This window comes from Pleurodeles waltl, chromosome 6 (genome assembly GCF_031143425.1).
Source record: "Pleurodeles waltl isolate 20211129_DDA chromosome 6, aPleWal1.hap1.20221129, whole genome shotgun sequence".
NCBI classification, from domain to species: Eukaryota; Metazoa; Chordata; class Amphibia; order Caudata; family Salamandridae; genus Pleurodeles; species Pleurodeles waltl.
Genome location: NC_090445.1, coordinates 1,535,838,224 through 1,535,852,052, shown reverse-complemented (window position 1 = coordinate 1,535,852,052; position 13,829 = coordinate 1,535,838,224). Strand labels below are relative to the sequence as shown.

The 13,829-nt window shown below is 42.7% G+C and overlaps 1 protein-coding gene across 2 annotated transcripts in view; it reads left to right on the top strand.

The window, feature by feature from the left end:
• Positions 1–13,829, top strand: part of KLHL17 (kelch like family member 17) — a 170,001-nt gene that overhangs the window by 58,331 nt on the left and 97,841 nt on the right. For both annotated transcript variants that reach the window (XM_069241120.1, XM_069241121.1), the window contains exons 3-4: positions 9,334–9,455; positions 10,089–10,310. In XM_069241120.1, coding sequence (XP_069097221.1) covers positions 9,334–9,455; positions 10,089–10,310 — 344 coding nt within the window. The remainder of the gene's footprint in view (positions 1–9,333; positions 9,456–10,088; positions 10,311–13,829) is intronic.

Genomic DNA, 13,829 nt, shown 5'->3' with positions numbered 1-13,829 from the left:
CTAAAGCAGTATGCAGACTAAGTATTTTGTCTAATCAGGTTATTCTGTGCTCTCCCCTCTCTAACATTACACTACTCCCATATATGCATTTAGATTTTCAGCAACTTTAATAAATTCAGATGTAGAATAATGCAAACCATAAGGTAGTCGACTGCTGCTGAAATTACTTCTATGCCAGTAAATCAGCCCTGCATAAATTTATTTTCCAATAAGCAAAATGCTGGTAAAAAAATAAATCTACCCAAATCAAATTTCAGCTACATCTGATACATGCATAGGGTTAACTCATAGGCAGGTTAAGAACTAGAAACTAAACATGCAGACGGGCTCCAATAAATACTTGGTCACTTCATGCGGCTTCTGTGGCATGAACATCAACTTGTTTCCTGAAAATTCCATGTAGGGCTAAGGTGCAGCGTATATAAAATAATCCAGGCAGAAATATTATATGGACAGTTTGAAATCCAAGCCATATTGATGCCCCTATACAAATGTCCTCCATTAATGATCTGGCCACTTAGATCTATTATGAAGTGCCTAAGCCTTTGCCATCAGGTACCATTTGCACACCATGGTGAAATCTTCACGTCTAGTCCTGCAGACGTACATCTTCCAGACTAATGGGACATCTCTGTTCAAGGGAGGGAATGGAATACTTTTGATAGTTGCAAAAAAATATGGAAGATTGGGTATATGATCAGATGTGTGTGTATATATGTATATATGCATATACACACCTGCTACCTTTCGATAAGTTTCTTTTCCCACTTATTGAACCATTGTCCTAGACTTTAAACTACATGGCCTGCGTCACTTCTCTGGTTCCTTCATACAAGTCAGGCACGTGAATAGTCTGATCTTAGACACCACCTCCTGCTAGAAGCTCCTGCAAGTAAATTTGTTCAGAGGAAAATCTTCATGCTTTGTTTTTTTTCTTATGCATTTGTGCCAAAGGTACACACCTAAATCGCTTGAAGAATCAGGCCCATAGCATATGGACTTTCACCCTACTCAGAGTTCATCTGTTTGTAAATGTCCAGTCCTTGATATTGTGCTAAGTGCATAGTTAAAATTTTAGCAACCAGAGGAACTGAGGCGCTGTTAGACAAAGTGCTTTGCCAAAGAATTACATAGTGTGTTCAGAAGTGTGAGTGGTCTTGTTGATTATCAGTTGGAAACTTAGTCACAAGTCAAGTGCAGAATTCCCTCTGTCACTGATATTATTCACTAGAGAGAGCAGGATAATTGTACTTTCTTGTTGATTCTATATGTAGAGCCCTACCATGATCAAACAGCTGTCTAAACAGATTCCGATCATAAACACCCTGTGCATATGCAGAACCTGAGACCAGACAAAGGTTTGACACAAATAGAGCACAGATATGTTCTGAGTCTGGCATAATCTGAAAGGTGGCATAATCAGTCTTGCCAGAATCCAAACCCCCACTTAACATGAGCCCATCATAATCGGAGAAACTATTCTCACAACTGATTGAATGAGAATGCTATGATAATTTGTTACACCACTGCGTGACACTGAATGAGACAGGTATATATGTATATATATTTTTTTTTACATGACCAGTACATTTCTGATCCATCTAATCCCTTGCACAAGTATATACTTTATGAAATTCCTCACCCCTGTAAGGAGGCTTCTGCATGTGGATTGTGGCATATGGAAAGTATGGTGGGTTAGTTGAAGGCTCACCACAGATGCACACAGGAAAGTAGCCTACAGCTCTAGGACCCCTGGCAGTGCTTTCTCTTTGCTCGAGGGCTCTGGCTAGTTGGAAGACAACTATATCATGAATCATGGTTGGCTCTATCCTTTAAGACAACCTCTATGCTGATCTTAAGCCAGCTGGCAGTCAGAAATTGGCTTCTCCCCACGGTGGGTGGTTATTCTTCTCGTCTTGGTCCAGCACAGCAAAGCTCTCCAGAACATACAACCAATCCCAAGCCCTTTCGCAAGGAAGCAACCAGCAGCGTGCTTCCTCTGACAAATGTATGTTGGTGTACATACTCCCCTGGAACAATATTGAAGTATACATTAATGGGTCGAGAGGGGCATTATTTGTGTGTTTTTGAGGCGCAATAAAGAAGCATGGACCGATCAAACTTTTTATTGCCTTTTTCGAAAATCAAAGTCACTGTCCGATCCACAAGATGGTGATCTTGTCATGTTTAAGGTTACATGGGCTCTGTTTTCTGATAGCAATCGGTCAGATCTGATAAATGCAAGCATTTCCAGTTTCAGTAATGGAGCCCCAAGCAGTTAATGATGTCCATCAGGGACAATGGATCGCTTTTGGGAAAATCCACCATACACAGTGTGTTAGACGAAATGAAATTAAGTATAGGACAAGTGTATGATGTGCTGAGTGACACACCAGGCATTGCATGAAAAATGGTAGCAGAGTTGCTGTATGAATAATTGTTGAGGCGTCTAATATGATGTGCATGCGCATCGCTCCATGAATCAGATGAACTTTGTTGGCTAAAAATATTTGGAACTTCTGAAATATAATTGGGATATATCACCCCGTTTATTCGTATATTTCACTGAATGCTAAGGTGTCGGAGCAATACAGATCTTTCTGTCTAATAAAAACGTTTGCTATGAGTTTATTGAAACACACTTGGCTTTTTTAGTCTTTCATGCAAGGAACTGGAGGATACGAATCCAAAAATGCAGAAAGCGGATTACAATTGGTAAAGAAGAATGAATCACATGCTGTACATAAGATACATATTGCTCAAGTACTCCAGTACAGAAAATGGGTTGCTCACTGCTGGGATTGGAGAGGAGAGGTGGCATGCATCCAGGCTCTCACAGAACCCTGTATCCCACCATCTCATACCTCCTGTCTGTTTTTGTCATCGCCTTTGCTTCATGTCATGGCAGTTTGCCCTCCCGAAAACATAAACATGCAAGTAGTCTGTCGTGAATATATAGGCTATAAAACTATGTGGTGTACAAAACCCTCTTACTTGAGGCAGTGGTTTTGGGCTACATCCAGATGAGTCCATAATCCAAATAGTATGATGTCAGTGGTGGTATCTGGGCGCATCAAAGAGGCATCAGAAAGAGAGATAGTTCCATTGAGCGGTGCAATTGGCAGTGAGATGAAGAATTATTCTCATAAGAAAATCTTGCTTTTTAACAGCCAGTACGAAGGGTATAGAGCACACTTTCAGAATGTTGATATGACCTTAGCTGTGCATTGTTTACCTCTGTCGGTCGCATGCACTTGCAGTTCAGTGGGTTGGTCTTCGCTATGGCCCTAGGTAGACAGTGAGAATTAGAATGGAGTATGGAGGACAGTGAATGAACTAGAGGGGCGATCCTGACCATACCTATTGAATTAAGGAACGGCAATGATGGTGGAAACTCCCAGATTGGGACAACATGCTCCCCTATTAGCCAAATGCTCACTTTTGGCCTGGCCCTCCTGGCTACTAAAATCGCCGTCCTCACCATTTGAGTCCCAGCCGGTAGCATGCCCACACAAGAAACCTGCTCCAATGCTGCAGGGAGTAGTGGCAGAATGTAATCACTACTGCTTTCCATTTTACTGGACTGGATGCCCACAGGTCACCTGCATTGCACAGCCTTACCAGATGTGCTCCCCCATCCATACCAGTGTTGTTCAGAACCGCAAGTAGGAAGACTGCACCGAATGTATGGTCTCTGCGCAGTATGCACCACAACAAAGTGGTTCTGGTAGCCAGAAGTGAAATTGACTAATGCAGGCTGACACTGCTGTTCTGGTCACTTCTACTCTGGTCACGTATAAACAATATTTACTCACTGATAAATCTGTGAAATACATGTCTTAACATGTGGGTACGTCCGAAAGTTGCTTCAACACAATAAGGATTTGGTAGACAGGTTATTCTGTCACAAACATGGTGGATATCCGTCTGCCATTTTACAAGACCATTATATCCTTTGGCACTTGTAATATGGTGGGGGGGATATCTGTTCCATTTGTGAAGGAGTAACCTGCCCACCAAACTCTAAATTAGGCCTGAAGTCTGGTTAGCTAATTGCTTATCTGATCTGTCTTGATCAATGTGCAATAGCTTTAATAGGTTTCTTCTGATATTGCTTTAGTCGTTGAAGTCGTCTCAGAGATGGAAAAAAAGTTTACTGTCCTCAAGTCATAACTTTTGTACATTTAATTTCTAAGGTATCTGCTTTCCTGAACTTGTGTATATAGTGGAATTCTGGGTACTATAATGGAAAATGTGTTGAAGATTCATGTCATAGGAAAACAGAAGACAAATGTGCAGACTAAGGGTTTAAGCTGTGTGTCTGAACCTGAATGAGGTGTTCATTGAGAAGTGTTTGTGCAATGCATAGGAGGTAATCAATCATGTTGTCACATAATATGCAACAGATAAAGGTGCCAGGAAAATTACATAACCTGATCTAGCTTAGCCAAAGTGGGCTTGCATGCCACTGGGTAGTGATACTCTTTCCTGTGCTGCATTTATGTATGCATGAACCATTTGTGGATGCATTGGAAGTCAGCGCAATGGGCCATTTAAAATAAATAAATCCCTACACTTTGGGTAAATCCTTCGTGCCCAGCAACAAGTTCATTTAATGCCCAAACAAGGTCATCTCCTCAGTGCTAGATGTGTAGTTCTAGGGAAGAAAGTGAGATATCTCATCCTTCGGTTAATATGGACATTAGACAATAGGAAGGATAGTAATAAACACCAACTTACCATTGTTAAATAGTAAGCACAGTTAAGAAAAAACAAAAGTGATTGCATCTTACTAGCATCAAGTTGAAAGCCTTCTAAAAAAGTTGTGTCATAGATAAATAATCCAAGGTTGTCGCTGATCCAAATATGACATCTGTGGGTTTCCCTAGAAGAGGGAAACCACTGCAGCGAACAACTGATGAATTATATGATTGCTGTGTAAGGAGATGTACATATTAAATATATTTTTTCAGTTCAGATATGTAGCCAAGCAAATTTTCATTAAGCTTTAATTGCGGAGTCCATCTTAGTTTTCTGTCACTGCTGCCTGATAGACTTTTGATGTTGTTACATTACCATAGTTCATTTGTTATGCTTTAGAATGAGGATGTTGGTATGCACCCTTTCCCTTCAACTTTTCCAAGGGGGTTGAATGTCTGGGTTTCATTCACTAAAAGAATCTTCTTTGAGGGGAATTGTATACAAGGCTCAGCCAGCCAGAACTGTTGGAGTTCACCGAAGCATTGACACAGAAAGACTTTGGTTTGATCTCTTGATCACAATATCAAAAACCGCTGTAGCAGCACTCTTCCTTTCCATAGTCTGCCCGTCAAAACCTCACAATACTGCTAGACCAAGAGCTTTCTGGAGCCAAAGTGATTATTGGCTGAAATTAGAGAAGGACCAGTTCCAGACGGGCTCTCCTAAAGCAAGGCTAGACGTGTGGAGTTGCTTTTACACATATGGTTCTGAAAGGGGCCTGATAAACTAGAACCTATTTGGTTGGTTCATTGAGAAATTGTGAGTGGAGGGTCCACAAGTAGACTTCTAACATTTTTACTGTATTGACTGAAAATGACATCAAATCTGCATTTAGATAGGGCTTCCACCACCTCATTTTACAAATAGGTTCCCTCTAAGACTAGGGCTTTTATAAAAACCATACCGACTGGTAAGGTCAATGTTCACAGCTTTGAGGTCACCACTTCAGTTTTGAAGGGACTTCCCAAGTGGTTCCAGATTAATACTTGGCAGGAAGGGTAGTGGAAGTCCACCAATTACTACTAGACGTTTATGAGAAGCATAAATTCTGAACCTAGGTAACCTCTTAAATATCTTGAGTCATAGCAGCTGGGTTAGCCTTTACCGCTAAATTGTAAGATGTAAACCTTGTCTTAAGTTGAAGAAACCATAGGATAGGCCTGGCTATTGCATTCCACCATGCAGACTCAGGAGTCTATGTAGCGGGTACGTGGAACAGGATTCCTGGTATTGATAGAGGAGGACCGCACCCTCATTGTTCTCATCTTTCAGTGGACAAAAACATCTTTTGCAATACAGTAGAGCTGAGTTTCCTCTTCTCAGAGTATACCTCAGTCCTTTTCCTATACATTTGTCTTAAGTGAAGATGACTTAGGCCATGCCAATGCCTGTCCATGGCTAATGCCTAGTGGTGATTCCATCAGCTGGTGTCCTGTTGTACAGTGAAAAATATCACACATATTTAAAAGTTCTTTGTAGTGTGTATTTGCGCCTTGCGGTATGCATATTTTCTGCTTGCCTCTAGAATGTCTATCAGTCTGGCAATTTTATTCCATATATGCACTTCAAGACATGCCATCAGAGCATGCACGTCTAACTTAATTTGCAAATAAATGCCCTCTATATGGAAGGATCCACACTGATTCCGCTCTGTGTGTTTTTTCCTCTACCAAAGTCAGATGATGGTCATTACATTCAGCTTCAACTGCTGGAGCATTTGTTGCATGTTTTGCTACCTGAGAGGGTGAGTTTTGCTGCCTCCACAGCCCCATTGCCATCTCCAGAACTTCTAGCTACATGTTTACTGTACTAAAGCACAGACTCTGCATTCAGTGACTCCCTAGATATTTGACCCCTATTATGTAGTATTATGAAGTGTCTTGGTTCTCATTTTCAAAACTGAGAATGTGTCATGCATAATCACTTCTGTTCTTACACTAATGTCACTCACTGTACTATTGCATGCTGTACCAAGGCTTCCATGAAGCATTTTTAGTGACACCTGTGCTTCCTAGGCAGCAAACCTAAAGCTCTATACAAAACAACATAAGATGAGAGATGGCCCACCAGCTATTCTAAAGCTTGCCTCTGTATAAGGGACAGAAACAGTTGGATGTGATATATGTTTGTATGATACAGTGTATACCTCACAAAGGTTCCTGGCACTAGTGGAACTACCACATCGTCAGAGAAAATAGGCGTTAATTGAATAGCCATTGTTTAAAGTTTCTTCCTAAACAAGTTTGAAATCCATCTCATAATCCCAGAAAGGGAGTTCCAAATTTTGGAGGTTAAAAAAGAGAGGAAGAGCTGTCACCCATTTGGGTAGGCTTGACATGGAGTGGACCAACTAATTGAGTGGATGAGCAGCGTAGGGAAGGAGAGGGGGTGGTAGAGTTAAACCTTAAACTGGAGATAGAGTTGTTATAGTCAAGTCAGGAGACGACCAGGCTTCCATGTTGGATCTGGAAGCAAAGGAAGAATCTTTCTAAGCACCTATACACAGACCTAATAAGTGGCCAGTACCTGGTTGACGTGCTTATTGAAGAGAAGTTTTGTGTTCAATTAGAAAAAAGCAGGTTTCTGGAAAGGGCCACCACTGTGGCGACAACAGCAGCACTGGGCTACCAGAAATTAGAACTTCGGTCTTGTCACTATTTAGTTTAGGACCATTTTCTTTCATCCGGGTGGCCACCACATTCATACCATAACAAATTTTGATTTGGATAACTGATTCCCAGAGAGGCAGATGATGCTCTGTGTCATCTGCACATGACAAGATATTGAACCCAAGGAGCTATAGGAAAGAGACAAGAGCAGTAATGTAGATGTTAAGGAGGAAGAGGCTAAGGAAATTACCTTGAAGGCCACCACAGAAAAGTGAAATGGCTTCAATGCGAAAAGTAGGAAGAGACATTTATTGATTTCTGAGGTACAGAAAAGCCCCAAGCCATTTCAGTGCATTTTTACAAATACCTGTTTTGAAAATGCTGCAAAGAAGGGTGGTGTCAGACACCTTATTGAATGCTGCCAACAGGTCAGTTAGAATCGGAGAGACTTTGCTGCTCTGGTCAAGGAGCATTCTTAGGTCACCGTTGACTGATAGCAGTGATGCAATGGCAAGGTGAGGGAGGATTGGTGCCCTCGTGCCCCATGGGCCAGAGCTATAAGATTTTCGATGGTGGTTGGATATAGTATAAACTTGATTCTGGGGTGTTCTCATATCTTGAGGACTCATAATTCTGAGATTGTAACAAACCGGGGAGCTTCAAAGAAGAGCACTCTTATGCTGCAGGAACAATTGATTCATAATGACAGTGACTGTCAATGCAGTTAAGGGTCTTCAGTCCTCGTACTTCATTTGCCTGAGTCTCGATCAAAGGAAGGATCTCCTGTGAGATTTTTGACTACAAAGGGTACTGCAATGCCATGTTGGGACCAGTATTTGTAAGCCATGCTAACTGTGTCTGCAGACTTAAATTCGCTAAAACCTTTTCCCCTCAGATGATTAATCAATATTGACTAGCTGGGAGGTTAACAAATGTTAGAACTGTTCTCTCCACCTTATCTATGCCTTCCTTCTGTATCCTCTTGAAGCGAGGTGGATGCAGCCCTCCACAACACAGTTGCAAACTTTTTCTCTAGAGAGAGGACACAGTAACAGAAGCCTGACTTTCAGAAGTCTCAAGTGCAGCCTGTGTAGTGTAGATCTGAGAATTTAGGGTCAGTGTGGGAAACCTTATCTGGTTGGAAGTTACACTTGAATAAGAACCTGGGTGGGACGCTGTGCTCCCTAGGTAGGTTTGTAATCTGTATGATCACCGCACCCAGCTCCAAAACCCTAACAAAGGGGAATGATCTAGCGATGAAGTATCTGTTGGCGAAAGGTGCATAAAAGGCCTTAGATGGTTAGGTGCCTTGATTTTATAAGGTGATCGGTGCAAACTTTGGTAGCAGCCAAAGAATAGGTATCCCTTCCTAGATAGCAAGTCTAAACTTCTCCAATATCTAATGTTTGTATACTTCCCTACACCCTGGTTCTTAAGAAGTAGTTTAGAGATGTGAGGCAAAAATATAATGGTTGAGGTTGGATGCAAGTTGAGAGGCAGGGCCAGCCAAGTATAAGGTGAAAGTCTGGCTCAGAGGTAACTGCAAGAGATCTGGTTCAAAGACCTGTCTTCTATGGTGTAAACAGTTTTCAGAGGCACCGTATAAAAATGAAAAAATATCTCCGTCACTGGTGGTTGGATGTTGGGTACTGACTGGGCTTCTTATAATGAATGCTAATGCATTGGGCATTGGTAGTTTTCAGGGGGGACGGGGTGTGTGTGTGTGTGTGTGTGTGCGTGCATGCACGCTTGAAACATTTTCTGGCGATGTGCCATTATTATGGGATTGAAGGGGTGTGGGCGTAAGGGTAGCTGTGATATTCATTCCAGCTATGTGCTATGATTGTCATGTTGAGTCTTGGACTGGAGCCCACAGCTAAGTGGCTCGACTGATGCTGTCTCTTTTGTTGGGTAGATGCTTCTTTCACCGATGTAACTCCGGCGCCTCTTTGTGTCCCTGCAGACGAGATGAGTGAGAGCCGACAGACGCATGTCACGTTGCACGACATTGACCCGCAGGCCCTGGAGCAGCTGGTGCAGTACGCATACACTGCCGAGGTGGTGGTGGGGGAGGGGAACGTGCAGGTATGGGGGCTCTCATAGGTGTTGGGAGGCGTATACATGCATGATAAAGGAGGTGTAGAACTTGGGCTGTTCCATTGAAGGGGGTTTCATTATCCTTATGAACGTGCCCTTTATAGTGGTATCATGCTGGGGAGGCTGTAACTACCCTCCTGAAACGCTGTCCTAAAAGAGCTGTAATTATGCCATGGAGGAGCTCCAGTATAGGTACTTTTATTCTGGAGTTAGTAAAGTGTGTCTACTCCTTCGAAGTAGTTAAGGAGGGATGCTTATACCCATGCAGAGTCTGGAAAGGAGTGATGTAACCCCTATAAGGTACTCAAGAAGTGGTGGCGTTTAGGCATGTGAGGTACCCCCAATGCAGTCTCTGCGTGTTTCCAAGTTAGGGTATATTTATGCACATGCTTGCACCCATAAGTGTGCTCGGGTGAAGGATAGGGTGAATTCCTTATGCAGTCTTTTTTTGCCTGCCTCCCTCTTCTCCAGCCTCTGCTTTTCATACAGACAATTTTCTTCCTTCAACGTTACTTTGCACTCTTACTTAGCAGGGAGATGCACATTGGTGCCCAATAGGTGATGGCCATTGGGACACAATGGAAACAGTACTTATGATCTATTTTTCTCTTCCTCACCCAGACATTGCTTCCGGCAGCTAGCCTCCTGCAGCTTAATGGGGTGCGCGACGCATGCTGCAAGTTCCTGCTCAGCCAACTTGACCCATCCAACTGCCTGGGAATCCGTGGCTTTGCAGATACGCACTCCTGCAGCGACCTACTCAAGTCTGCCCATAAGTACGTCCTGCAGCACTTTGTAGAAGTCTCCAAGACTGAAGAGTTTATGCTGCTCCCCTTAAAGCAGGTAAGAGGTGCATCGCCCCTACCTTTGTCTTCAGTTGTATTGTGAATTTGTGAGTGGTTTTGTAGAGTGCCTCAATACCTAAACAGTGTCCTGGTGCTAAACTGACACACATTTTCTCAGCAGAGGTCAGGAATTGATAGTGATATTTAGAAAATCAATATTTTTTTAATGCTTGTGAAAGAGTAGTAGCTAGTTATGTGCTCAAATTGAAATGGACAGGGAATTCCAGAGCTTATCTTCAGCAGTGGAAATGGTGACAGCCGACGGCAAAATATAGAAACGATGTGCCGGTGTCAGATCTTAGAGGGCGGGAAGACCAGTAGTGAAAAAGAATTACGCTGGAATTACAGAGGGCCAAGCCATGGAAAGCCCATAGAACATGAAAAAATGTGAAAATATTCCACTCTGTTATTGGAATCCAGTGCACAGATGTACATAGTAGTGTGGGGAAATTTGGAGACCTTGCGACATGCTGGTTCCTCTGAAAAGCAGGTTGGTCTATGGCTGAGTGAATTTATTGCATATCTGCCTAAATCAACAATGACTCTACCTCCAGCCCTTCTAGCCTTTTCAGGACTGCACATTCAGGATGGACGTATACTACATGCTTCTTTCAACAGTCATCAGTTTTGATGCACATTTTCTTTCCGGTAATACCAGATGCTAATTCACTACTAGGAACCTTTGTTTCAGTATCCTGGCACTCATCATGCACAGCACTAGAAGCCACTCAGTGGCCTTTTATCTGAGCTTGCTGCTGTCTGAGGGCAGCAGATACTTCCCAGCAACACCATCCAAGACTGGGCATATATCTCTTGGCTTCAAACTGCTTTTTCTAAAATATGAGACTCTAGCTTACCCTGAAACTGTTGGGCATAATTAGAGCCTCTGCCACAGCCTAATGTGGCATAAAGAAAGCAAACTGTATATATGTCATAGCAGCTGAGTGTGGTACGTTTCCTTGGCTGCGTCTGAGCACAAACGGCGTACAGTGACAGACACGTGGTGTATTGCTTCCCAAATGCCATCAAGTGTTAAAATTAGAATGACACATACACTTCTAAGACTCTTAGTCCTGGGAGATTAGCCCAAAAGGTATTGCACAGTCTTGCTAAAAGGCCAAATAGAATTCGTTTCTTTGAAGCCTAGATGATGCAGTTGTTGTGGTGGTGGTGGGAATTCTTGCTGATTCCTTCTGCTTACGGGACTTACCTCCAGCCTGTTGGATACTGAAGTGAACAATATTCTTGTTTCAGGATCACACTGTTCGTCGTCTCTTTCATTGGATGATAGTCAGTGACTTTTCTTCTGTTTTCTTGCAATGCCAATCAAAGCCTGGGGGAAGCCTGGGGAAGAACTCTGACCTCCATCACCTGTGAACAGAGTCTGCATTATGCCAGGGCTATGATGTCGCTCACATCCCCAAGCGCAACTGAGAGAACAGTACTAAATGTAGCCTATGGAGTACCCTATCTAAGATTTTCTAAGAAAACAGTGACATGTTCCATCATATGCCTCGATGTTATGGCCATTTTTAGCAAGGTGATATTTAAAAGGTATCTGTGTTATTTGATACATTCGGACTCTAGTTGTGCTAATAGAGGTCACAAATAACAGATGAAAATTGAGCGCTGACCATTTGCAACCCCACTGTATTTTGCCATGCAGTCGTAGGTTGCATTGCAAAATCTCCAGTCGATGAGCGCCACTCAACAACCTATTTTATGAATATTAATTAGGCAGGTCGCCATTGCGATCCACTGTGATTGGTTCAAAAGCATAGATAGTGGCTTAAAAGGAGCAGCAGATTGTCCTCCCAGTGTTAACATACGCAGACAGCAATATTTTTGTTACCACCTCCTTTGAGGAGCTGGTGACTTTTCAGTGGAGTTCCAATTTTTTTTTACATCTCATGCGAATCACTTCTATACCTCTTCCTAATTGCGATTTAGAATGATTCGTAAAACCTTTTTAGAGATCCAGAAAATCTTTTCTGAATTGCAGTAGGGGTTTAGTAAGTTGTAAAATGTTTTTGAATGATAAACTCTGATTTTCTCAAATTGCAGGGTGTGCAACAGTTATTTGCTCTAGTACATCAAGCCGCTGACCCTTTTGCAGTCGTTTGCAATTTCGTAAGTCACAGGGAAATATGTCCATTATTTTAGTTCTATTTAGGTTGTGTAATCAGAAAATCTGTAGACATTCTGTTATTGAGCAGCATGAAAAGAGGAATGATACAGTGTTGAGATATATGTTGTGAGGATTACATTCAGAGGCAACACACTAAATAAAAAAGGCTGGTAAACTTTCATTATTTTGTTTAAAAAACCATAGGCACAATAATTGAGTTCCTGTTTCCTTCTTTTATATATGACTAAGGTATCTGAAAGGTAGTTTAACCAACTATGTTTCGGTTGTGTACAACTGATGCTGCGAACCGTCATCAGAATAAACAATAGGTTCATCTTGGGCGAAGCTCCAATACTTGTGCATTAGTGATTAGCAGAGTGGCCTAAACCTTTGGTTTATCAGTAACCACAATGAAGTTAAGTAATGTTTGCTGTTCCTCTGTCAGATTTAATCTAAAAATGTTATGTAAGCGGGGAGGAGGCTACCAGTCAAACCTCTGAGCAACAATTTCTTGGCAGGTCTGTGTCATTGAGTGGCTACCTCTTCTCCCCCTTACATAGTGCAGACATCTGTCTGGCAGCAGAGCTGGTACTTGGTGATGATCACCAGGTGTGAATGACCAAGGGAACTTTCAGGAGAGAAAATCAAGAGAATGCTTAGTGAGGCAGCTACAACAAACTTGTGTCAGCTTTCGGCCAGAGAGACACCCAAACATCACTCAATCAACACTATTTAGGTCCGACCTGCTGCACTGTGTGTGCTGCTCCAGTACTGAAAGGCTCATCACATACACCCAATGAACCTCCTAATTAACAGCAGCAGTCTCTGAGTAGGCCCTCAAGCACTTTTTGAAGGAGTAGGCAGTGGCAGACTGCACCTTTCGGTTCCATTCCTTTCTTGCTGGAAAGTCTGTTACTATCTATACTCTGCCATCCCATTGGCCACTTCACCTGCTCATCTCCCCAACTGCTCGTCAAAGTGAAAGCAGTCTTGCACAGAGGATCTGTTTTTGGGTCCAGAAGGCATAAAGTAAGATCAGGTGCTGAGAACGTGCGGCTACCTCAGTGGACCGGGTGGCGCCCACTCCTCAGGAGTGGCCTTCCACTTCAAGAGGAAGCAGGCATGCCTTGTATCTGTCCTTTGTTTTCGCCACCTGCGGTGATCTGAGATAGACTATTCAGTCTCCATGACTTTTGTTCCAGAAAGACCAGTGCAACACTGCTGGGCACCAGTGTGGTATGTTTATAATCTATCATGAAATCTAGCCTCTAGGTAGTTCCTGGTTTTGGCCTTGGTGATGCTGGGCGCGTCCTCCAGAGTAGTGCAGTGTGATGCCAGCTGATAGTTCAGTAGCAGTGCCATACTCTGCAGGCTTGGGAAACCACGTGA